Source organism: Carassius gibelio, chromosome A20 (genome assembly GCF_023724105.1).
Source record: "Carassius gibelio isolate Cgi1373 ecotype wild population from Czech Republic chromosome A20, carGib1.2-hapl.c, whole genome shotgun sequence".
NCBI lineage: Eukaryota > Metazoa > Chordata > Actinopteri > Cypriniformes > Cyprinidae > Carassius > Carassius gibelio.
The window spans coordinates 18,803,341-18,829,831 of record NC_068390.1 but is presented as its reverse complement, the minus strand read 5'-3'; the positions used below and the strand labels follow the sequence as shown (position 1 = coordinate 18,829,831).

General features: G+C 36.8%; 1 protein-coding gene across 6 annotated transcripts in view; it reads right to left on the bottom strand.

Annotated features, from left to right (window-relative positions):
* Window positions 1-26,491, bottom strand: part of LOC127938468 (otoferlin-like) — a 47,423-nt gene that overhangs the window by 10,843 nt on the left and 10,089 nt on the right. For 4 of the 6 annotated variants that reach the window (XM_052535102.1, XM_052535101.1, XM_052535103.1 and 1 more), the window contains exons 3-29: window positions 23,958-24,046; window positions 19,894-19,993; window positions 19,324-19,520; window positions 10,089-10,162; window positions 9,636-9,762; window positions 9,262-9,316; window positions 8,345-8,476; window positions 7,892-7,954; window positions 7,670-7,754; window positions 7,425-7,584; window positions 7,037-7,223; window positions 6,754-6,940; window positions 6,407-6,630; window positions 4,704-4,812; window positions 4,375-4,564; window positions 4,017-4,137; window positions 3,777-3,877; window positions 3,581-3,671; window positions 3,372-3,488; window positions 3,135-3,287; window positions 2,816-3,005; window positions 2,562-2,686; window positions 1,861-1,995; window positions 966-1,127; window positions 646-717; window positions 310-429; window positions 21-182 (exon numbers count right to left, since the gene is read on the bottom strand). In XM_052535102.1, the coding sequence (XP_052391062.1) occupies window positions 21-182; window positions 310-429; window positions 646-717; window positions 966-1,127; window positions 1,861-1,995; window positions 2,562-2,686; window positions 2,816-3,005; window positions 3,135-3,287; window positions 3,372-3,488; window positions 3,581-3,671; window positions 3,777-3,877; window positions 4,017-4,137; window positions 4,375-4,564; window positions 4,704-4,812; window positions 6,407-6,630; window positions 6,754-6,940; window positions 7,037-7,223; window positions 7,425-7,584; window positions 7,670-7,754; window positions 7,892-7,954; window positions 8,345-8,476; window positions 9,262-9,316; window positions 9,636-9,762; window positions 10,089-10,162; window positions 19,324-19,520; window positions 19,894-19,993; window positions 23,958-24,046 (3,528 nt within the window). The remainder of the gene's footprint in view (window positions 1-20; window positions 183-309; window positions 430-645; window positions 718-965; window positions 1,128-1,860; window positions 1,996-2,561; window positions 2,687-2,815; window positions 3,006-3,134; window positions 3,288-3,371; window positions 3,489-3,580; window positions 3,672-3,776; window positions 3,878-4,016; window positions 4,138-4,374; window positions 4,565-4,703; window positions 4,813-6,406; window positions 6,631-6,753; window positions 6,941-7,036; window positions 7,224-7,424; window positions 7,585-7,669; window positions 7,755-7,891; window positions 7,955-8,344; window positions 8,477-9,261; window positions 9,317-9,635; window positions 9,763-10,088; window positions 10,163-19,323; window positions 19,521-19,893; window positions 19,994-23,957; window positions 24,047-26,491) is intronic. The other 2 variants (XM_052535105.1, XM_052535106.1) reach the window with 1 other exon arrangement.

The following is a 26,491-nucleotide window of genomic DNA, read 5'->3' as shown; positions in this document are numbered from 1 at the left end:
TATTGCATAATTTCACTCACCACTTCAAACCACTTTACTAGCGTGCTGAAGTTTGGATTCTTCTTATAATTCTGAATGAGGGCTGACTGAACCCCTTTCCCTGCACACTCAATGTCCACACGAGGCCTGTCCACCTGGGCCAGATTGATTCTTTTAAGGTCCCTGAGACCCCAGAACAGGACCTAAAGAGAATTAATGACCATGAGCTTAACAATACTGATGCAAAAATAATATGAGCTCCCGATGTAATAAATGCAATTGTTAACATAATAAAATTGTGGTTGTGGCTTCCTGTGACAGTATTTTCACCTCTATGCGATATCTGCTGAGAACTGGTCGTATGCCCAATGGAACAGGCAGAATGGGTCCGCGGTCAGAATCAGTCGGGCCATCAATTGGAGGAAGTGCTGCCCGCCCTGCTGGACCAATCTGTGGATAAACAGATATGAGTCATTAACTGATGAAAGACTGACGTTATTACTGAATAATAATACTGATTTAATCCTAATTTTAATTTCAAACATCTACCTTGTAAACATGAAAAAAAACAAAGCACAGCAATAGCAAAGAGGAAGGAGTTATTAACTCAAGAAAGGAAAACAAAGCAGAATTAAAGAGGCAAAATTGTTATTTTGTTTATTGCACCTTGATCTGAGGTACAGCAAAGTCATGGACAGCAATAAGAGCCCTCCTGATCTCATCATCATCATAAGGAATCTGTTAAAGTTGCCATGGAAGAGTACAGCAGAAAGATGGAAGTTTTGCGGAATAATGAAATGGGAAATCACAAAAAAAGATTAAGAATCAAATACAAGTAGGAAGAAAAGAGAGAGTGATCTGCGTCTGTGCTATTCAAGCAACTTATGAAATTTATGAAAAGATAGGCCAAGCATTGACAAAGAGTCCACTCAAGATGGAGTATGTACAAGATGATCACAGCCACTTTGTACTCTGTACGCTTGTACCTGCAGTAGTTCAAAAGCAGCCAACAGATCTCCTGCAGTGCAGTTTCCTCTGTAGAGCTGATAGTATTCCAGCTGAGGAGGAAACTGTGGGGGCCCGTAGTGTTCATCAACCATCTTAGTTAGTGGCTTTGCAAATGTTCGCCCAATGAACTCAGCTTTCCCCTGGATGCCACACAAAAAACACCGGTTGCAGTTCTGCCTCTCAAGACCAGGGGTCAGTGTGGTAGCAACATTCCTTGTAAAACTACTTGCAAATCATAGCTAATGTTTTACTGGGACTTTAAGATCCGAAACTCAAGCTTTGGTTGGCAATTACAAATATTTGTTTTCAATGTTGAACATAAAAGTTCATAAAATGATATATGCTATATCTGTCAGCTTGTCAATGAAATAAACCACAGCAATGATTACTACAAACTACTGTAGAGACTACAACTACAAAGAAACAGCCAATTGTAAACTCTCTGAACTGCAAGAGAATCCAAAGGAAAGCAAGAGGTAGTTTATCGCCACAGGAAACGGGTGTTTTATCACCATGTAAGTAAGGGAAATGATCTGATCTTGTTTTTGGGACAGAGTCCCAGTCAATTCCACTTCTTGCATGCCTTGGTTGAATTCAGCTATACAAACAGAGACTGACAGCAGTGTTGAGATAAGTGTTCACACTCTACTTAGCCAAAACGTTGTCCAACAAAAGGCCAGGACTACAAGATTTTAAACAGGAAGAAAAATCAAGTCAGGACTACAGGGCACATTTTCACACATTCTTAATGTGACTCATACATGGAAAGGATAATATTAACAGTACTGTGTGCTGAACAAGTAAAACATTTAACTTTGTATGTTTAGCTTTTATTTATGGGTATAAGTCTTGGGTTTTGCTATATAAACTTACCACAGTGTCTTGGTCATACAGTTCAATAACAATAATTGGAGGGTCATCACGGAGCTCACCAGCCTCACCATAGAGTTCAACATTATCAAACACAAGCAACTGATCCCATGTAGGACAGAGTGTCTCATTGATGACCTGAAATATAGATACACAAACGTTTATAAATGATTCATCAATTACGAGAACCTTTCTGTCCTTTAACCAAAAATAAAAAACAGTAATTGTGACGACTATTCAAATCTCACGATTACGGTTAAATAACCCTTCACCCTTCTGTAGTAAGTTTTGTCTGTGTGTGAAGATGCTGCAGGCAGTGGTGTAGTGCAAATCCCTATTGTTAAGTAAAGTAAACTTCAGCCAGTTTCCCATGTGCAGGGAGTAGGAAGCAATGAACACTGTGTAGGGACCATTTCATTTGGAACACACCTCATTCATGGAGCTCTATTCTGAAGAGCTGGTGATTTGAATCAAGTGTGTTAAATGAGAGACATTCAAAATGTGCAGAGTGGGGGACCATGGTTAATAACTGCTGGTCTACGTGTTTATACATAAATACAAGTAATACAGCAAAAACTATTACTGTAAATTATTATGGATTTGTTACAGACATACAAATACAGCACCCATAATATTTGTTTACGGACAGCAGAGACAGCCCTTGAAATGCACACTCATAACCAAAGACTCCAACACACACTCACCTCTGTCACCTGGCTGTGGGTGGAGAAGAAAACCCTTGCAAAAGGGTCTGACAGGCCACTACTGTCAGCAGCAAACAGACTGCGAGCCTGATACATGTGGGCTCTCAGCTGAAACACCTGCTTCACTACAGAACAGGATATTGAGGGTCAGTTATCACATACTGTACATACTTTAACATACAGTACATGCAAACTTCAACAAAAGCAACAAAAAAGTACTAACCAATCATATTTAAAACATATAATAATCTTACTGTTATAAACCAGGCTGATGGGAGGAACAGTTTGTATGCCTGTTCCTTTCATTGCCTTGTTTTCTTCAAAGCCGCTAGGGAGGCCACTCAGGAAGTCTTTCCTCTGTTTGTTCAACCCCAGCCACAAATACATCTCCAGTTTAGCCTGAACTGTCCAGCCAGCAGGCCCAAAGCCTTTCTTTCCAGGCAGCTATAATGAACACAGGCACCAATGCAGAATGTTTACATCCATATTATCCAACTTAATTTAATTCCTTCTAATTAACGTGTTTATTCAGAGGAAGAAAGAGATGGAAATAGTATATAAAGTAGGAGTTACCCTGAGAAAAACAGCTTTAACTTTCCCACAGTCTTTTCCCATCTCTTCGCCAACAATTGAGTAGAGGATGTCTTTGGAGGGTATGCGGGCGTACGCTATGCGTTTGTTGTTGCTAATCATCCATATGAACACATCAGGGATGCTGTGCTGGGGCTTTTGCAGAAAAATAAAAAATTAAACATTGAGACTGAGATGTTCAGTTTGAATGGAGTAGTAAGAAGATGTGATTTCTTTTACCTCATCTGCCAGGAAACGAAGTCTGTGAAGGAAATTGAACACTAGCTTGAGTTTGTCTCGAACCGTGTTTCTCTTCACTTGTGTGCGAATAGTCTTCGCCTGCTGAGCCATACTCTCCTGTGAACAATATAACCATGCAAATTACATTAAACAACCCATCAGCAGTTCTTAATGTCCAGGCTGAGACAATATAGGGCATGTAGGCATACCATCTCTCTCATACAGGACTTCAGCCTCTCCTTGTCCAGCCTGGTTCTTCCGGATAGATTCTGATCTTTGTTTGCCAGTGTAACAAATCGACTTCAGTTGTGGCGAACAGGGAAAAAGTCAAAAGACTGTTGATTGTTATGTTTGCTGTATATACGTTAACTTTGATTGGTCAGATACACTTTTACATTCTCTCACCTGCAACTTGTGCTGAGCTCTTCTAATACACCTCTAAGTCTGCGTTCTGGATAAGCCTTCTCTGTTTTTATGATTTCTTGAACGTCATTCAGACCTTCCTCCTGTTTACATTGACAGACATGTACATGCTTAAACAGTATTATAATGTCCGATTTTACAAAAATAACCCAAAAGCTAACAGCTTCGAAGGAGGAGATTGACAGTTTAACAGTCAGATAGCAATTTTAGGGGGAGCCTGACCAGTTTATCTGCTATCTTGTCCATTATATTGGAGTTGTAGAGCCGTCTTCTCTGGTCTTGCCACCAGTTCTTGATGTAAATGCAGGGTTTCTTTTCAAAGTAAGGCAAGTGGAAGTAATTTCTGTAAATGGCGCAAAATGGGTAGTTAAGTTCCTAGATACAGAGCTCAACAGTAAGCTATCTATTTTAAAAAAAGTGTGATTTTGACAAACTGCATATAATTCAACTTGCCTAAGAAAGTGATTTTCAGTCAGATAATTTTTACAGTGTAAAGTGTTTTCTCAAAACCATTTCTAAATAGTTTGATGACTCAGTATTTCTTTAACATTTGATCATTTTCCTTTCCTTAACCTCTGACCTGTCAGTGATAACTGGTTTCATAGGAGGGGTGGACGGCACAGACGTCAAATCTTCATCATCCTCTGCCTCTTCATCGCTGGAGTTGTGGATGAGCTCGGTCTCCTCTTCTTCACTCTCTTCTCCATCCTCTTTCTTCTTCTTTGCTGATGAAGACTTGCTCATGCCGTCAATCTGATTCCCATAGTTACCTAAGCGGAAAATTGTGTAAATGTGGTGCTGTACATTTTTCAGATGTTTTGAATTTACTGAAGCACTTGCCTGACTATTTCCATATTAAAAAGTGCATGTTTTGAAAAGAGAAATCACAGGTGTTTGACTTCAGCTCACCGATAGTGACTTCAAAGCTGATAGGTTTATCTCCAATTTTTCTATCTATCATTGTGGCCTCCAAGATTGACCCAAAAAGGAAAAACTCCTCCAATTTTCCTGTGGCACTCTGATAAAAAAATAAAAAAATAAGATCCTTTAATGTCAAAATTATATTGAAATAGCTGTCATTGATTTTATTAACATGAAAAAAGTATTAAATAACTATCAGCTGAATGGGACCCATGCAGCAAGTGTGTGAGCTCAGTCTGAAATCATAATTGACTAGAGATTATGGCAGCTCAGTGCTGCATTGTAACCCAGCCGGGGTTTCCTCTCAACTGATGCTGTGATTTTTGATCAAATATAAAACGCACTGCTGTCCTAAGCAGAAAATAAGAAATTAATTAATGCCTTATCAAAATGTACTTTTCTTTTCCACTGTAGTAACCATAACTATCTAACTGTGTTCCAAAAATGTTATGCTAAATCTATTATGGAAGAATCTTCACCTTTATTATAACGTGCACTATATTCTAAACCTTATAAAGCTGAACAAAAGCTTTCTGTGATAAACAGACCAAACGTTTTCATGATAAATCTTAAAGATTGACTAGTAGTAATGCGCAATTCAAAAATGAATTGTAGCCTAATTTTTAGTCAAATCTTGCGAAAACAATCAGTTGATCCACTTCCAAAAACAGATCTGAATGATTTTCTCAAGAAATTGACTTCTGGTCTGGTTCTCTAGCATTGCTCTGGATGGGAAGATTGCCAGGTGAATAATGACTTCAGCCATTAAGTGGTGCATTTTGTGTATGCGTGTGATTTTGGAGCTTCACAGTCTCAGTTCTTATGCATAATTATTATATGGATTTATAATTATGCATAAGAACATAAGACACCATGGACTACTATGACTACTATGCTTTAATGCTGTTTTCACTTTTACTTTCTGAAGAATAAAATCTCTATTTCCCTACATATTTTAATGTTACAGTAAATAATAAATGGTACAAAATGTATCCTTTTGTGGTCCACAGAAGAATGTAATTTGTTTTGTAATGAGTAAATAACTTTTTTTGTGAACTTTGCCCCTAAGGAGTTTATTCACCTTCTCTTCTTCCAGACACTAAGAAAACTAGTCACCAGCTCTTCTGTATTATATCAACGATCACACTGTCAACACATCTTTGGCTTACACTTTTATGTCTCTATTCTTCATGTAGCTTGGATCAATGCAAAGACTTTTTAAACCACCAGGTTAGTCATGCCATGAAAGGCAGCTGGGACTATCAGCATCATATGCTTGCCTCTACATCAAGTGTAAAAACAAAACTTGTGCTTCAGTAAAATGCATCGACAGTATATTTGCTCCCAAAGAGCCACACAAAATCACAGACACCTGGACTCCCACATCTTTAGTGACGTTTTGTCTGAGGACACAGAGCTTGGCCTTGTAATTTCCCAGTGGGAAGCTAATATTTAGCAGAATCTAGACTAAGCTGAGCTTTTTAAACATTGTTAAATAATGCAGATCGCAGGCCTGCAGATTGGTTAGAATAAATCAGATGGCTTTCAAATAACCTGTTTGTAATGTCATGGAAAGTGTAGACAGGTAAGTGTAGAATAATTTATGATTCACAGAGATTTCAGAACTGATCTCAAGGGAAATGTCCCAGTGCCTTGACCTAATCTCAAAAAGAGGAAATAAGTAATCTCACCTCTGAGATGTTGGACACCGGCTCTATTTGTACCTCAGTTGAGCTCATTATTTCTGCGGAAGAGGTGTCCAGGATCTCCACTGCGATACTAATGAGGAGGCGTGCCCTGAAGGACACACCTTCTCCCAGCCCCTCGTTCAAGTCCTGGTGCTCATCCATCAGGGTGTAGTTACGGGTAGAACCATACATATTCAGCCAGGCCGGGCCCATAGTGGGAAGGAACCCTGGGGAGAGATGGAGCAGAAGTTAATTCTCTTGTTCTTTAAGAGCTCTGTTTATTTACAGCCTCCATTCACCCTGTACATTCATTAAACTGTTAGTGTTGCACTGGGACAGATGGCCAGTACCTTTGTCTCCATCATTTGCGATCTTTCGTAGATCGATGAAATGGGTTCCTATGGCGACATCATTCACCTTGTCTGAATCACGGATCTGAACTTTCAGTCGCCTACACAAAGGTGGGAACATCTCGGTGAAGATTATTTGCTCATTCCAGATGGGCTCGTAGCTGCTTTTCTGAACTGATGTTTTACCCTGCACGTGTAAGGTGACATGTTAAAAAAGTCATCCATTACATGTATAATGTAATGCGTATTGATCTCTCATTGAGTGTTTTCATGCGTTTCTTACTTTCTGCCCTGCAAATTGCACCAGGACATAAGGGTCCACAAGGTCCCTGTTCTCCCCGATAAAAGCTTTCTTCACGTTGGCCATGATGCTGGTGTTCATTTTAGGTAGTCCCTCAGCTCTATAAACCTTGACATAAAACCGAGCCCATAGTCTCTCTGACGGAACACCCTCCGGCAAAAGAAGATTCCTGCAATACATCATAAAGAACAGACCAACATGACATAGATTTATGAATAAAGAAATACATTTATGAATAAATAAATCATTAGATGGTGTAGAATACAGTATGAACTTTAGTTCATGAACATCTGGGAATCTAAAATGCAGTCCAATACATTAATTAATTAACTAAATAAATGAATTAACATATATGCTGTCCATTTCTGACCCCTCTATGTCATCCTCATCTGTTTCATTGGCCTTGTGGGGAATCTTGATGTTGTCTCCTTTTCCTATGACTGCAATGTCACACTTAACGTAACCTTTGCAGCCAGCTGTGATGTCATCATGGTCTGACAGCATTGCCCATTTGTGGTGAAACTGATGTTCTGTAAGAGACATGCACTAATTAAAAGACCTTTTCCGTCTAAGTATATCTCTTATTAAGATTTCCATTATTCCATGGTTACTGACCAGGTTGTGAGTAAACAGTTCCCACATCTAATTTGAAGGTGCCCACCAGAGTACCACTTCGTAGAAGGTTTTTCGAATGTATTACCTTAATTTTAGCATGAGAGAAGAGCAGAAGTACAACTTAATCATCTGCTGTTTTCAATGGGTTTTCATGGAGGTTTGTTATAATACGTTATGTATAATCATATGCTGAAAGTGTGAAAAAAGGCTTAATCTACTCACTGATATCTTTAGGATCTTGTCAAACATGACATCTGGAGGCACATGGAAGTCAAAGACAAAGTACTGTTGAAAGATAGAGAAAAATATTGAAATTAAGTATCTGGATATGAAGTTTATAAAATGAGGTTGTTCATGATTTCAAACAATGTGGGTGGATTTAGGCATTATGTTGGTGTTGATACAACAACTATCATAATAAAAAAAAATACTACAAAATAATCTGTTTTTCCAACAAACAAAAAAATGGTACAAAATAATCTGGTTTTCCAACAAACAAAAAAATACTACAAAATAATCTGTTTTTCCAACAAACAAAAAAATGGTACAAAATAATCTGGTTTTCCAAATACAATGAGATGATTGTTGCCCCTGTAATCCAATATACATTAGGCAATGAAACTTTCTGAAATTACATAATTCCTTTGCTCAGATTTTCAGCAGTGTGAACATAACCTCATTGTAGTAGGGGCAGTTTGTTGACTCCTTCATTGATGTATACTTCTTCTCCTCGCCAATTTCCACACAAACCACAGGATCCATGTTCAAACCAACCAACTGACGTGCCTCGATTACTGTAACACTAATCTGAAAGACATTTTATTAGGGATTTTATAAAAATTTAATAAATTAAAAATAAAACATACAGGATATAAAACACTGAGCTGGTATGTGTCTTAGATGCAGACTAAGACTGAAGAGGCCGTATTAACGTGGGTGTGGAATGTGTTACACTTTAATTACTGTAGATGGCTAAATTAGTAAAGTTGGCTTTAGGGAATCAAATGACAAATGAGCTACAGTATCTTGTACACATCTGTGGCTGGACAAATAAACAAAGCCAGACTTAATCAAGAGAAGGAAAATCATAATATTTGTAATTTTAGTTTTAGCTTATAAGTCAGCACATCCATCTAAGTCAGATTTGCACAGTTCGAATGAACTACCAAATTGGACTCTCTCTTTTATTTTCCTTACATTGGTGTGGTCTTTATTACACTTCAAAGTTATTTTAAGGAAATAAACCTCTCTCGGCAAAATAACAGAAGCTGGATTCCAAAAGAATGCAGACAATAATTTTAAAGGAATTATACAGTGCCATCACTGAAACAAATTTGCAGTTCAACTGCTCAACACAACAGCCATGCAGAGGACAATTAGTAAGTAAACATCAAAGGCTTCTCTGACACACTGAAGCTCAAAGCCAATGTTGTTAGTTTGGAACGGCTATGTAGATCCAGAGCAGAACTACTCAAGGATAAATGCAATAATTTAACATGTCTGGTTGGCAATTCAAGGCCTGGAGTTTTGGAATGTGGGAATGTTATTGAGCTCCCCTAACTTTCTCTGTGTTCTTTCGCCTCTCTTCATACCTGATAATCTACAGGACGCCCTGAACTGGGCTCCATCTTAATGTCAGGCTTTGATCTGAAAAACAAAACGTGAAGATCAAACTTAAAAAAAACACATTTAAACTAGGACTGTCAATTTTTCAGTCATCTTCATCAAATTAATTACATGAAATATAAAATAAGGTCTTTGTTGTGGATAAAATATCAACACGCATACTTTAAACTCAATAAACTGCTCTTACTCCTCAAAAAAAAAAAGAAAAAAAAAGCACTCAGAAAAAGAAATACTGAAGGGTTTCTTCCATGTGACCTTTTCAAAGGATGTGAACAGATAAACATCAAATGTGAAAGTGTACTGCTTTAAAAATACACCATGTGCACATGAGATATGTGACCTTTTGTTGGAGACATTAGTGGTAACTGCAGTAACAGAGGCCAGTGAGATGGTATCATGGTCGACCCCACCGCCCAGACGCATGACCTTTCGATCCAGATTTTCTGCATCCAAAATGGCAGGATCATCTGCACACAAGAGCACTGCTGAGTTGAAATTGCTATTGAATTTTATGATTCTCTTTTCTTTCCTACATCCAATGTAAAATCTCCTGAAGCAAAACCAGTTGAGATTCAAGAAGTTTAAGTTCAAGAAGTACAATTAAAGTTGAGGTAATAAAAGTACAATAAACTTGAGCTATAAAGTGCTTTCAGCACTAAATCGATTCAAAATGCAGACACAAAATTTAGTAAGTTAAAAACAATGCCGTTTGTTTGTTTTCCTCTCTCAACAAATAAATAAATACAATTAACTGTCTTGTAAATCCAGCTCTCTAATGATCAGCAATATTTACCTCCTTTTTTGTGTCCATCTTTAGAGACACGTGTCTTGCCCAGTTTCATTGCTGAAAACACACCTTTTCCCGTCCTATAATATAAAACAAAGAATTAAATGGGCATGAATGGGGGAAAAAAGTGACTATATTTGCACTGTGGTTCAATTTTAAATCATCTCTACCTCTGGGCCTCCCAAACACTGAATAATTTATACCAGTTTAAACTGAAATATGATTATGCTACATATATATTGTATAAAAAGCTGTGAACAATCTGGATACATTTCACAATCAAATAAATTATTAATACATAAGGCTTACACATAGGTATAGCAAAGGATAGATATTTAAGTATCAGAATGATTCCAATTTACAAATGTTTGATCTACAGGTCAAGCAGGGGAGGTTTCCCATGATGGAACATTTCTGTGATATTTATCACTTAGACCAGACACTCGTTTCATCAGCGAGCCCCTACTCACAATAGCCCCAGTGGTGTCCAATAACTCTGCACTGATATTATGGTGATTAGATATCAGTTCACCTACAAAGGGCTAATGATGTCACAAGCCGGCTGGACAAATAACGGGTCCGTAATTATTCAACAAGATGGGCACAGTTCTCCAATTAGCTGTGATCTGTGGATATATACTTTCTCAGGACAAGATGAAAGATTTTTCCCTTTATATTATTTGAGAATTTTAAATAGAAAGAAAATGTATCAATATCACAGCACACTGACATCATATTATTTAGATGTATGACTTATATCACATGTCAAGAAAGTACTGATTATGCAAATGCAGATACTTTTTTCACCATTTCAGATATTATTCTGTAATTGTTTTTTTTTTTTTTTTGCATCTCAGGTTTATGATGGAAGGACACTGCCATTATCTGGAAGTGTCACCGAAGTGAAAGTCTGCAGAGCTTGTTTTTTAAGAATCTATTCATTAATAGAAATTAATAAAGATCTGATATATATATGACAAATGAGCTACAGTATCTTGTACACATCTGTAGCTGGACAAATAAACAAAGCCAAACTTAATCAAGAGAAGGAAAATCATAATATTTGTAATTTTAGTTTTAGCTTATAAGTCAGCAGATCCATCTAAGTCAGTTCGAATGTACTACCAAATTACACTCGCTCTCTTATTTTCCTTACATTGGTGTGGTATATATATATATTCTTCTTTGGTCATGCATAAAGTGATGTATATACACACACATTTAACACAAGCAACACAAGTTAAATTAAGCTTTGAAAAAAAGAAAATTCTTATTAAGTAAGTTTAGTTGAACAAGTTTATGTGAACCAAACCACTCACATATACAGGATACTCACCTCACTCTGACAACCACCAAAAACTAACCTGCACCTCCCAGGGTAAAAAAATAAGGTATTCCTGACTAATGTACTATATGTTCATTTTCAGTTGCTAGTCCAGATCCAAGCAAAACACACACTTCTTAGACTAAACGGGGCATCCACAATAAAGGAGAACTCGAGATGATGAACAGGTATGAGTGAAAAAGTAACAGGAGAGTATGTGACCACACAGACACATAATAATACACACCCACATTCACTCACTCTCACTCTATTACAGATGTGTCTGCTATAATTACCTATATTAACATTTCCGAAGGATCAATTGACACTGAAAACTGGATTGACTGATGAAAATTCAACTTTGCCATCACAGGAATTAATTACAAATCATTGTGATACTTCACAACAGTACTGTTTGTGCTGCATGTTTTATTATTAAGAAAAATAAATACAGCATTAGTGGACATAAGAGCCTTCCTTCCAAACCATTAAAACATCTTACTGACCCCAAATGTTTGAATGGTAGTATTGGTATATATAATATTACAATATTACACAATATTACAGTTTTTTTCTGTATTTTTGATCAAATAAATGCAGGCTTGATGAGCAGAATAAACTTCTTTCAAAAACATTAAAAATTGTAATGTTTCCAAACTTGTGGTCTGTACAGTATATATATATATATATATATATATATATATATATATATATATATATATATATATAGTCAGTCTGTAGTTCGTTATCTGGCTCGGCTCAGTGTTCATCTTCAGTTCTCTTTTCACAGCAGTTCAGTCAGTGTACTGTTTGAATACATGAATTACTCCGGATATTGGTTTGTTTGAACTCAGAGGGAGTGTCAGCCACATTAAAAAAGTTAACAGCTTAAGTCATTTGTGGATTAGTGCGTATTGGAGAAAAAAAAGATCCGGTTACATTGAATGATTCGTTTGCGAACCGGATATCACAAACTGCTTTGTTTTGAACTCTCTCACAACAGACACAGAAGAGAAGACAATGCTGAATAAAGTCTTGGACATCACTTATGATTAGAGTGGAAAAAATCGAGAAGAAAAGTCTGTATTGTATCTAGACATGGCAAGGTAACCTAACACTAATTAGATGATTTTTAGAGCGTGATGAGACCAGCTTTGTTTAATCAAAGGCTTCACTTCAGCAGTCAAGGAGAAATAGGCAACCTACAGATACGAAATGATAAAGGGATTTCTTGGAGCTAATTCTGTGCCACAGTAGGTCTACCTGTATACACTGGCTTTCAGCACTAACTTGTTAAGTCTAGATACTGTAGGTTGTTCAGTAAATCATCAGTCTGATGAACAGCGTTACAGAAAACAAAACCAGAGTCTCAGATTGCCTTCTTAGCTGAGATCCTTATGCCTAGGAGAAGGACATTTGTGGAGACTATCATTTAATGAAGCACTTGAGATAAATAAATAACATTTAATTCCATCATTAAATGCCAAATGCTGCTCTTTTACTGGCTTTCATATAGTATATCTCAATCTATCTACAGCAGTGGTTCCCAACCTTTTTCAAGTCGCGGCCCACACAACCAAACACATATGTTTGCGCGGCCCACTTCAAAAAAATTAAATGACCCCGCTATTGTTGGGTTAATAATTTAGTACTCAGAAGCTAGATTTTAAACTGTATTTATTGAATAAACTAGGGCTGTGCGATATGGACAACAAAAAAAAAACTATCGCAATTTTTTTTATCAATTTTGCAATTGTGACACACCGATATGCTTTTACAGTCATAAATGCATTCAGGATTAATTTGAAACATATTTCCAAAAGAAAACCAATCAGAGCTTTATCTAAAAGTTGTAACATCTCTAGAACAGACATAAGTCAAAATTATCACTATAGTGAAGATGTCAAAAAATGTATAGACTTGTGGCAAAAAAAAAAAAAAATCCTGTATACAGGGACTTTTTTTTATTTTTTGCCATGCATTGTTCATAGAGCTCATTAGTTGTAGTGGTGCCTCAGGTGTTTGCAGTGTGTATACAGTATGTGTATGCGGTCAGCAGTGAGAGCGCATAAATATAACGCGAAAGCACGCAGATTTCCTTTGCTCTGTCACAAAGCCAGTCGTGCTTGCTCAGATACACGCTGCTTTGCGAAGAGAGAGTGTGCACACTTAAAACGTGTCTCCTCTCACTTAAACTGCATCCTGTTCACTAACATCATGTGTTAGACATGAATTATTTTTGCACATTTTTATTTCTAGCCTTTTACCGCAGTGAGAACGCTCTGATCCGTCAACATTGGCTCAGAAAAAAGGCGCATCACAGACAGTGTGTGAACCTGGAGTTAGGCATATGCCCAGTCTCTGTTCTCGCGCTAGGCGCAATGCATTCTGATGGGATCGGATAGCCTACTACGGGAGGTCAGGGCCGCGGAAAATTGTGCTATAAAGCGATTTAGAAATCGCGCACAGCCCTAGAATGGACTGGAAATGAACGGAAAATAATTGGCGGCCCACCGGGCCGCGGACCACAGGTTGAAAACCACTGATCTACAGTATATTAAATGGATCATCTGATGTTTCCTTAAGAAGTGAAACCTTGGCAAAACGACAATCCCACTTTAATAAAGTGTGTGAATAAAGAATGTAATTCCCCTAGTTTACTGAAGAGTGACCTTTGCATTTAATTTAGTGTGTGGGGGTGAGATAAAATGACATTTTAGATATTATGAGTGATGAGGCAAAACTGGTATGCACTAAAAATTTCACTTATCCTAAACCAATTATTCTAAACCCTGTTTAAGAATTATGACCTGTGCCTGTAACATAATAAAAACAATACAACAATTGTCAACACAATATGAAAAGAGATAACATGACACCTGTGAGAGAAATGTGAAAGGCACTTCATTTGTATTTGCTTGAGGCATTCAGACATGATGGAATATTAACACTCAAAATCCTCAAATGTGGCATAATGTAGTACATCAAGAAGACCCAAAAAGTTAGAGTAAGATTGAACATAAAAATCATTCAATAGTCTAGGACCAGTAAGATTTTGTCCTGTGTTTGAGCCTTTTATGCTCACCAAGGCTCCAATTGTTTGTGGTTTGATCAAAAATACAATAAAACATTAATATTATGACAAACTATTAGATATACTGTAATTCAAAATAATATATCTGAAATTTTAATTTATTCCTGTGATGGCAATGCTGAATGTTTAGGAATTATTACTCTAGTCTTCATCGTCAGTGTCATTGTAATATACTGATTTGGTGCTCACTAAATGTTTTTTTTTTGTTTGTTTTTTTAAACAACTGACACTCAAAAACAGAATCTTTAAGATCTTTCACATCCACGAAAAGTCTCAGAGTACGTCACAGGCCATTCCTCAACCATGACATGGAATACATGCACAACAATACATTTAAACATAGATAAATGGGATGCATCAAAAGCATAAAGCAGCGTATCAGTTCTATATTGCTCAAGCACTTGGGAGAACTGTCTGGGGCTAGTTTCTCTAGCCAAAAAAGCTACGCTAAAATAGAAAATCAAAGTAAATTCTTTGTCAAATCACTGATCAGAATAAAGTTATGGGCTAACATATAGTAGCATAGTATTAACATCATTATTTTCCCATCTGGGTCACTATAAAATTATAAATATATACTGTATAGATCAGCTACAGTTTAACAGTTTAAACACTATTCAGCCGAGGCATGCATACTTTGAAGTGTTTGCTTTAATATGAGGCTTCTTTGTATTTTATTTTATTTCATTTTTTTCCCAGAATGCGTAAATGAATAAGCACATTTCTGTTTCATTAATACAACTCTCTATTAAAATAATGAATTATAAAAAAAATGAGTGCCTTTGAGCTTTTGTGCCCTAGTTTCTAAAGTGAATGTGGGGGTTCATTGTGACAGTTTTATGCAAGGAGGATGAGAGAAAAACAAAAGAATGGAGCGATTGAGTCTAGGGTGACCACCCGTCCCGCGTAGCGCATGCGTGCACAGCGTTTAAAGCCCAATTCATGCGTCCCACAAATTGAGACTGTGTTACGCATAATCAATGCTTGCTCAAAAAAAGTTGGTTGCTCTATATCCTCGAGCCCCAGGCAGCCAAATGAACATTACTTGACAGTTCAGCACGCTACTGTTGCCACACCCACCCTTCAGTTGAACTGCTGACTAGGTTGTTGTCAACTTTTTCGTGGTTGTCATGACAGCGCAAACACATGCATACAATACACACTGGCAAGGAACTTTTAGATGCATGCTTTCCAATTCGAAAAACGGAGAAAGTGAGGCACCGCCATCATCAATTAAGTGTGTCCTGTTTCAAACTGTTTTTTTTTTTTTTTTTCATGCGTCTTCCTTTACTAACATGCAAGTTCACCATCCTTTCTCCCCCTTCTCGTTCCGTGAACCTCTGGAGTTGCGAGTTTAGACTTTTTTTTTAACTGCTCCTGTGGTGTTGAGCAACTACAATTCATTTTAATCATGTCATTTTATATTATAATTTATTTAAAGTTAATAAATTGTAATGAAAAATAAATAAAATTAAATAGCTACAGTAAATCGTAAGTGGAAGTGCATCTGTCAATTCTGTCATGAGCATACATCAGCAATTACACATGTTTAGGGGGCATTATTAATATACCATGTAAGGTGGTATGTGCTAGAAATGGGTACACCACTATCAGTCTGCCCATGGGGTGGGGGCACCACCGTGCAATTCAGTGTCCCACATTGTCCTTCATAAACATACCCCTTGCCCCCCCTTGGCCTTATTAGCAGGTGGTCACCCTAATTGAGTCTAAACATTATACTTCAACAAAGACAGCAATCTGGACCACTAGAGTAATGCAACAGCTCTAAAGTGACAAACATCCCTGTGCAATTCTGTTCAAGTTTAATTTGACTGCAAGCTTTTGCCTGTCACTGCACCAGGCTCAAGAGAATAACGCTCCTGCTCTCTTGATTAAGCTTATCTTACAAACAGCAGGCTAAAACAATTTATCTGATCAGAACTGGCAATTTCAACATCTTGAACCAACCTAAGGTAGTTAAGCTAGTCTTAGATAATTTAAACCACTTTGTCTGGTCTTCAAGATTGCATTAGATTTCGCTATTCAGCCAGTCAGCCTATCCAGACAAAAATGTCCCTAAACCCCTCTACAACCATAAAGGAAAACACCATAAAAAGCTGACCCAAGCTGGGTCACAAGTGAATCACCCCAGGCCTGATTAAACCCACATCAGGGTGGTAATTTCTGCTTTACTAAACACGAAAGCACCTCTTCTAATGAAGCAACGTCCTTTATATGATAATGATGTTGCACACAAAAGGCCGATAGAAGCTGGATGGTCCTACTGAGGCATCAAAAGTTTTATTAAGCTGGTTCAGTAATGCAGGTGCTTTTTGTGGAGCTCTTCAAATAACATTAAAAGAAAATGAACAAAACCCTTATACAATTCTGAAAAATATAGGGCTTTAAATACATCACACATTTACAGGTGCAATAGCAATGCAAATCCATCACAACCATTTAAATCTAGCCTTGGATACAAGCCACATACCTAGTCCAATACTGGCAAAAGGGAAAAGGATTTACCGGGATTTCGGCATGAATTAAACTGATCATTAAGCTGATACCATCTTCAACTAAGTCACAACAGACACAGTCTTTGTAAACAAAAGTGAGAGTCCAATCAATGAGACAGAACTGGAGATATTGGTCAGGGCAGCCCTGCAGTTCACAGGATGCATTGCCTGATGCAAAATAAAATAGACTATCATCAGTCAGTGTTTCTTGTGTTTATTCGGCTTTCTATTTCCTGCAACTGTCCATGGACACTGGACTGTTACACACAGAATATCTGAGTATGGAAAGCACAGTTTCAGTGTAAGTTCAAGTAGGCAGATTCATGGCTATATAGGGAAAGAAACAAGAGTGAAAGAGAAGAGCTAGAAAGAGATAAAGAAGAAATATCGAAGAGAGAGAGGTGGAGATGAAAGAGGGGTCTTAGTCATCAGAGAGGACTAGAAATGACTTCAGAACAGAAGTTTCACCATGCCCCACTGGGTCCCAGCAACTTCAGCTGTACAACACACAAACATACACTTTCTTCATTGCGAAAAAAAATTTAAAATAAAAACCTACGTCTTGTAATCAAGAATGAAACAGCACTAGGAATGAGGTTCAAGTGGGATACATTATTAAACATTTTAATGTAAAGTAACCTTAAGACTGTGGAAACCTTTTTTAATTTATTTTATTATTACTTATAACAATTAATATGACTACATAAGTTTAAAATAACTTTTAAGTGTCTTAATGAAATATCTTTAAAGATAACTGTTCAGTTTCCAGAATGTTCCTGACATAAGTAGATACAAAAATACATTTTGTAATTAATATTAATTCTTCAAAGTGTTAAAGATGCTAATTGGTATGAAATATAAAGTAGCACTGAAGCCGGACTCTTAAAATGATATTCATTTCATAAAAAGGGAGAAACTTTGAATGAAAAAACATAGGCTCAGGGTTTTCAAAGAGTCTCAATGCTTTGAAAGAGTAGCAAACTTTTTGTGTGAGCTCTGAAGTCATCTATTAAGTATGAAACACTGGTCAGAAAAATAAAATATGTTGTATAAGGTCTCCAGACATATTGCTTGCTTACTAGTGAGAAGAAAGGAATGGAGAAAAGAAACTGAATCTTTTCTGGTGTGTATGTGTGTGTTTGTTTGTTTGTCAAACTTAAGAGCTGTCATCTATCCCAACTTTGCAATGCATAATAAACTATCATATCATATCCTATTTATTCAGACCTGAACGATTCCTTCTCTCTTATCTGCTCTGTCTCTTCTCATTTGCTCAGTTAATTAATGATAAATAAACATTAATATAAGGCCCATATCCAGAGGCAACATGAACAGAGTAGTATATTTAAATTGTCTTAAACTAGGAGCATCACTTTATATTATGAATATAATAGACATAAGAAGTCACACTAATATGGAAAATGAAATAGATTGTCTTCATGGAGATTTACTTGAAATAAAAAGAGAGTAAGCAAGCAAAGGTAATCCGAACAGATAAGCAGCTCTCATAAAACACTTGCTAAAGAGAACATCAATCTAAAACAAACACAGATCTAAATGAATACTTGCATTCCAGAAATAACAATATGATTTATTGGCTTAATACTTACTAAATGAAATAGGGATTTCGAAACAATCCAAAACCACCTACAAATCTCTTGTGGCTGCTTTAATTGACCTAGCAGTAACTTCAAACGACTTTGCCGATATAGGTTTTTCTAGCAGTAATCATCAATATGCATCAGTATGTAAACACATCCACAGAGAAACACTAGTGCCCACGCACAAACCATGATGGAGCACGCTTGTGTCTGTGTATGGCTATAGTTTATAGATCAGTGGACCTGTGGAGACTGGAAGGCTTAGTGGAAAACAGCGCATCCCACACACTCCAGTCATCCATGTCTTCATTACTCAGCAAAACTGTCCTCAGTGTTAAAAAGATGTGCTAATAATGTTATTTGTTAATACAATGAGCAAATGTATGTTGTCTGATTAGATTACTTCTTTTATATAGCTGTATATATATATTTTTTATATACAGTACATACCTCTGTATACACGTATATACAGTATATGCAACACCACGGTCATGTTAAGCACGACATTGCGTTTTTTGACATGTCTTTATACTCACTTGACTTAACTTGACAAATATAATAAAAATGCAAGAAAGCTTCATCTTATTTCCTCCTCATTATCTTCTTCATTCCTATTATCATCACAGAATTATCTGTGCCCCTGCAAACAGAGGAAGATGATTAGGGTGTTTGTTTTAGCTGCGGCTGGCTAAGGTGACACACTTACTTGCGGAATGTGGGAATGCCGTGGACAGATCGTCCAGGTGACGTCCTGGAGCCCTGGCTGCGTCCAGAGAGTAGACTGTCTGTTTCAAACTGGAAAGTTCCATCACAGTCATCTGGAATATCAAGGAATTCACCATCGCTCCACACCTTCACACTCCCATCCATGGTCTGATATTTGATCTCTATGGAAATACTTGTCTGAAATACAAAATGATCAATAAAATTGTTGTAAAGATCTTGGCTGAAAATGCAGCAGATCAACAATCAAAGGTGATTTTAACACCTCCACCTACAACGAGATCAAGCAATTCATTATTCTAACACAGATGAGCAGGACCCATACAGAAATCGACCTGCACATGATGGTGGATATCACAGAAAAAGACAAATAAAACTGAACAGTTCCCTATAGCCTCCGAGTAGACGTGTAACCATGACAACAACATTTTTGTGCAATTTGTTTTGTGGGTGGGTGTGTTATATGAAAAAAGACCATTTCTGATCTGTCAGACGAGAACATAAACATGCGCACGCACACACACACACATTGCCTGCGATCCACATGTGTCACCTGTATGGCTGTGTTATTGTCATCAATAAGAGTGTCAGACACCTCCAAGTGACCCTCCTCCACCACCTTCTGCAGAACCATGCAGAAAGTGCCAATTAACCTGCAAACACAAAAAGATCAGTCAGACAGCTGTGTTAAACAACGGTCTAACACTGCCCTTCACTCACTTTGGTCCGGCCCAATGTGCACTGAACTTAAAAAGGTGGTTTGGTCAAAGTGAGGGACACACACTGTGACAACTGCAAAGACAATGAAAAAAAGCAACACCGTGAGAAACACACACACTCACACACAAATAGACTCTATACATGAAATAAAATATTAAAGTATGTAAAGCTGAAATGGATATCATGAATGTCTTTACGAATTTTTTATATCTATTTTTAAACTTAATAAATTTACTGCTACTGCTATTAGCAGTCAGCCATGATTAATTTTAATTCTGTTTAAAGTTGGTAATATTTTTGAAAGCTGCATTTCATGTTAACTCAACTCTCTATGAAAACTGAGGCAGTGAGCCAAAGCAATCAGAAGCTCTGGACTGACCAATTAAATGCCACATGTAGTTAGTGTACACACACTCTCTCTTGTCTATTACTGCATCACTGTCAGGAAGAGAAAGACAGTCAGTGAATATGATGAGAAAACACATTAAACCACTCTAAACTGCTAACTGTTTTAGCACCTGCCTCTAAGGTACAGCTATATTCAAATGTGAAATGACACACTCAGCACCATTGTTCATCCAGAAGGACTCAATAAAGGAAAAATTGTGAGTGATATGTGCCCAAATAAGTGGTGAAATAATAACTTTCTGACTGTCATTGAACTGCATGCATCCACGGGTGAATAATTCACTGATCCTGGATCAGGTTCTGGCTCCCGAGCAACTTTTCTAATGACCCCAAATACATTATTGATCCCCTGAACAAACAACAGACAATTGACTTTCATCTGCTCCATAATTTACTGCGTCCTGCCTAGTCTAGTTGTTGTAGAGGTCAGAACTGGACAATTCACAAAAAAATAATATCAATATTTATATAACAGCTAGTAGTGAAGTAATTTTTTCAAGCATTACCCAACCACCAGTCTTTCCCAAATTGCTTACTCACATTTTTACAACGCAGATTTTCTTCAGTATACTGAAACCATAAAACACTGTCACGTCGATTTCTGGTGATCTGATATGCATTCTAAATTATAATTATTACCAGTTTTTGAGACTATTTACTACTTTACTATTTATTATGTTAACTGTTATTGTGAAGGCCTTAACCACCACAGACACTGAGTAAGACAATCAGCTTTCCTTCTGTTGAAAACAGGAAAAAAAATAGCTCACAGCAGGGACATATCTAATACCAAGGAACTGCCGAGAAGGAGTTTTAACTTTGTTAGCGAGTAATATAAGTGGCCGTGTTGGAGCCAGAATTTGAAGCTTTTCTGCATATTTGCTGTAGTTGTCATCAGTAGCACATCCTGATATAGAGCAGCAGTGCTCTCTCATTTAAATGCATGAAAATGCAGCCCAACTTCTGATATACATCCACTGACATAAAGCATTACATGACATTGGATTCAAACCCAAGGCTTACTTCTAGCCTAACTCTCTACTACTTTTTAAAATAAGGCGAGTATTTAAAACATACACATACTTCCATTTAAAAATGTGTGGTTCAATAAGATGTTTAAATGTCTCTCATCTCTCGTCTTCATTTGATTGAAAATAGAGCAAATTATTTTTTCAATTTAAAATAATGTTTTCAATTTTAAGATATTTTAAAATGTAACTGTTAAATTCATTGACTTTCAGTTTCCTTATTTGGTCTTTTTCCTGTTTTTGTTTTGTTGATTTGATTAATCCCTGATTACCTCCCTTGTTCTTAAATACCCTGTCTGTTTAGTTCCTCCTCGTCCGTGATTATTGTTATATGTCGAGTTAAGTTTATGTATTATGTTGGATGTGCCCTTGTTCCTCCGCGATCAATAAAAGAACCCTTTTGTGTATCATCTTCCTCGAGCGCCTTTATTCACATACCAGTAACAGTAATATATTCCAGTGATGGCAAAGCTGCACATTTAGTCTTCAGTGTCACATGAAATCATTCTTACAGATAATTTGGTGCTCAAGTATTGCAAACGTGATGCTTTTTTCATAACTCTATGATAAATCATGTTCAAAAGTACTGTCTCTTTTGATTTAACTGATTTCTTCTCATATTGATTTTAATTGCAGGATGGTGTCCTATTAATGCCTTTGCATAAATCTACAGTGTCACCACCTGGTGGTCAATTGTTCATGAAATAACAGGAGTGCTGAATGAATCTTCCCAAGGTTAGGAAATATTAATCTCTAATGTACAGTACAACCTTTGCATAAATAAGATTCACATTGGTTTCACACCTGGTGTTTTGTCCCGACCTACTGAGTTTGCAAAGCTCAGGATATCATATGGTGTTTTTTGATACAGTCAACTACAGTGCGTAATGCATATGATGAATAGAAATGACATTTGTAAATAACAAACATACAATAGCTAATGAGCTGCATGGTTGACATATGGCACGGTGGCATGTGAATTATTCAGCAGATGCTTTTCTCATACATTGTGATCACAAGTGTGACCACAATAGATGTGAACTCAAAACAATGCCTAAGATAACACAAAACAAAGTGCTGACCATTGATTGCACACCATAATTAAATTAACTTAATAGTGATGGTAGATTTTTCTACTGGGGCCCATGCACGACAGCTGTTGATTTACTTAGTCACGTCAATGTAGCCAGATCTGTTGAAATGGAACTGACTTACACCAGAAAAGACATCAGATTCGCTCACAAGCAAGAGTAACAGAGAATCTGTTATTACCACTGCAACCTAACATCTCAACTCAATCTAGAATCTGATGTATTCTAGAGAAACATCAGGAGGATATACAGTATACACCATATACTGTATACACCTACACACACTGGTGTCTGCATCAGCAGGAGCGTCACACCATTCAAGACACAGAATTTACACTCAGTCATTCAGTGGAGAACAGCTAGTAATGACTGTCAGCCATTCCACCACCAATGTAGGAAGACAGTGGATGGAAACACACCACAGCAATACTTCAGAAAAAGAGCAGTGTGGGAGAAAACTTCACAGAGTGAATACTGACAGATACAGGTACAAACCCCCCATACCCCAAAAAAAACCTGTTGCATTCCATCAGCAAGTTTCTAGATAATGCTGTAACCGTAACTGACAGTTACTGACCTCTATCCTGTGTCTGCTCTCTCATTCAGTGTAAATTAGAATTTACATTATAATAAAAGAAGTAAACTATCATTGAAATGGCTTTAATACTATCACTAGAAAAAAATAAAACATTACAATAATATTATAACACCTTAAACATTAATTTATTTATGAACCTGAAGAAACATTTAAACCATTGTTTTAAAAAAATATTTTTAAAATCAAAAAATTCTAGACAAAATACAAATGTTGCAGGTAAGGAGAGATAAACAATTTACTTAAATAAATACATATTTAATATATAAAATACAATCAATGATTTACAGCACAAACCCTGCAGTAGGATGGCCTCACCCCTGCAGCTGTTTTCATGTGTAATAACTTCAAAATACCAGAAAGTCAAATTGTCTACACATGCTATTAGACTGTCAAAACAGCATGATTATGGAAACCAGCATCACAAAGAGCTCAGCAATTATGAGTTATAAGGTCGTATATGGTCAGATGGAAATAACAAAGACTTGCTGCAAAACAAACAAGCTTCAGTTTGTCTGAGAGAAAATATTTAAATAACCATTGTTTGGAGACCACAGGCTGAAGCCATGAATGTTAATTACTTGAGTTAAATTGAAAGTATTTAGGCTTTATTTATAGCCTTGCTTCACTCAATTTTTTTATAATTATTGTATATGTCTTGATTATATTGTATTTTATAAACATAACCTCTGAAATGTAATATATCGAGATGTGTGTCAATAAACATTTTTTAGATGATCTGATGTTGCATAGCAAATGAAATGAATTCTCATACCTGTTAGTGAAGACTTTGCTGTAATTAAACACTTGGATCTCCAGCATCTCGTTGCCATCCACTTGACTCCCAATTGGCCAACGGAAGGCCTGGAAAACAAACCAAACAAAGACAAATTTCTTAATAATTGTTCACATTGCATTGGAATAATATGAATCCAAAAGAGCTCTAGTACCACACCGCACTATTAGACTATAATTTCTTATTATATCAAACCAAAACAAGCCAATAATCAGAACCATTATTGGCATTCCAATAATGAAAAAGTAAGTATTCTGCAAGAAATTCATAATGACACGAGGAAATCAGCAGCTGAATGTTATTGTTACTCTGTCATGCTTGGGGATCTACAGAAGCTTGTTTATGCCTCAGACTACAATATAAAGAAGGTAGTTGTTAGATATAGTTTAAAATAACAAATAGTCATATTGTGAGATATAAAGTTGCAATTGTGAAATAGTTTTTTTTTTTTTTTTCACTCAAGAGGTAGAAACTGGCAGATTTGATCGTTTTCACATATATAAACCGTTAATTAAAATGGTGCTTTTTATATTATTAATCTACCTCTTTTGTCTATTATGACCAAGTTTCAATCTAAATACTCTAGTCACTTTCCATTCATTTGTCATTAACTTCCCAAACTTTATTATGGATCATTGTGAATATTAAATAGCAGCAGTTCTCAATTCCAGTCCTCGTGCCCCCCTGCTCTGAAAATTTTGTATGTCACTCTTATTGCTTAAGATGTTTTTTATATTCAAAAGTAAGTACCCTGCAATGTGGACATCACAGGATATTCCACCATGATTCCAGTTCAAAACATACATATATGATCCATTCAAAGTGCACTGAAGTGTGCGAGTCATGAATTTAAATTTGTATTTATTTGCAGAGGTATATGATGTCACACTTGTCCATGTGTGAAGACATTGTGCAGCGCAAATCCGTGAATGAATGTTCCGAAGTGAGGTAAACTTCAACAGATTTTAGGGAGTAGGGAGCAATGAACACTGTGTAGGGACAGTTCATGCACGGAGCTCACTTCTAACAAGCTGATTATCTGAATCCGGTGTGTCAAAAAGAAACATGCAGAATATGCAGAGCAGGGGATCACAATGACTGGAATTGAGAACCGCTGCTATATAGGATATTGAAGGATGTCCCACTTGCATTCCTTTTTAAACTAATTGTTGCAATCTATGACACTGCAGGAGCCTTTTCTAGCACTAGGGCTCTTAACAGTGGGATTATGCATTAACTTTCTACTGATCCCAGAACATGGACTTCCATCTGGCACACTGATCTATACAGACAAACGGGATGCCCTGAGGGCTGCTGAGGCATTCTGTTTCACTGCGATTATGGAGAACAGCGGTACTCCACTGCCAGGCTGTGGGCACACAATGTTTCTTGCCAAATGAATCAGTGCAGTGCTGAGACTGGCCAGGATGCTCTTGCTAGGGAAATGAGATTTGTTGTTTTATGGTTAAAAAGTCGCCAAGGTCATGTGCAGGTAAATGCGGTTGTCACTTCTGTTTAATCCTGTTTTGAACAGTTAGCTTATTTAAGGAGTGACAGATGTATTCGACAGACAAATTTTGTCTTGAAAAATTAAAGAAGTGATGAGTGATAACTGAACAACACTACCCATAGTTGTTAATTGTGCTATTAAAAGCATATCAGAGATCTTTGTTTCTCTTCTCCAAGTATGGTGTAAAAAATTCTCATGGAAAAGAAGTAATGAGACCCCCCTCCCCACCCCCATTTCCATTCCTGAGGCTTACACAAGGAAATAACATATTTAAGAACATAACTAAGTGAAACTTAATGGGGAAAAACGGGAACACGGTAACACGGGATGATCGCAAAAGGAGTCATATGGCATGTATGGAAACTCTGAGGTCATGTCGAACACAAATGGCTGAAGGGAGGATGTGTGTGAGATTTATTAGAGGTCTTAAACCGCCTCCATTCGCACTTGAGCAGCTGCACAGACTCTAGCACAGGTATACAGAGAGGAGTCGCTGAAGGAGTACTGCAAGAATTGTACACTTTGCTTAGCTTCATGGTCTGAGTCAAATACCCAGGGGGTAAAGTCCAGCCAAACAGAGTGGATAGTGCCATAATTTAATGTTTACTTAAAAATCTATATTTAAAAACATTAATAATTTAATAACACTGTTAAATGATATCTTCAGCAAATTCATCTTCCTACTGTACATTATAATGTTGTGATGCCTAATACTTTTGTAGCATTACAAATGTTTGATTTAAATTTTTAGCTTTATTTTTCATTTATTTGGATAAAACGGTACAGATACATTTTTTATTCTGTCATTTTTCGGGTTGTTAACCATAACATGAAAATATTGACATCGCAAAATATGGTGCATTCCTATTAATGAACAACCAAAATATTGTATGAAAATGCAAATAGCTGTGCATAATTCAGTTTGGCACCTATGATTACAGACAATATTATTACAAGGATCCTGTGTCAAGTTGCAACAAATCCTTTACAATATTTAATAATC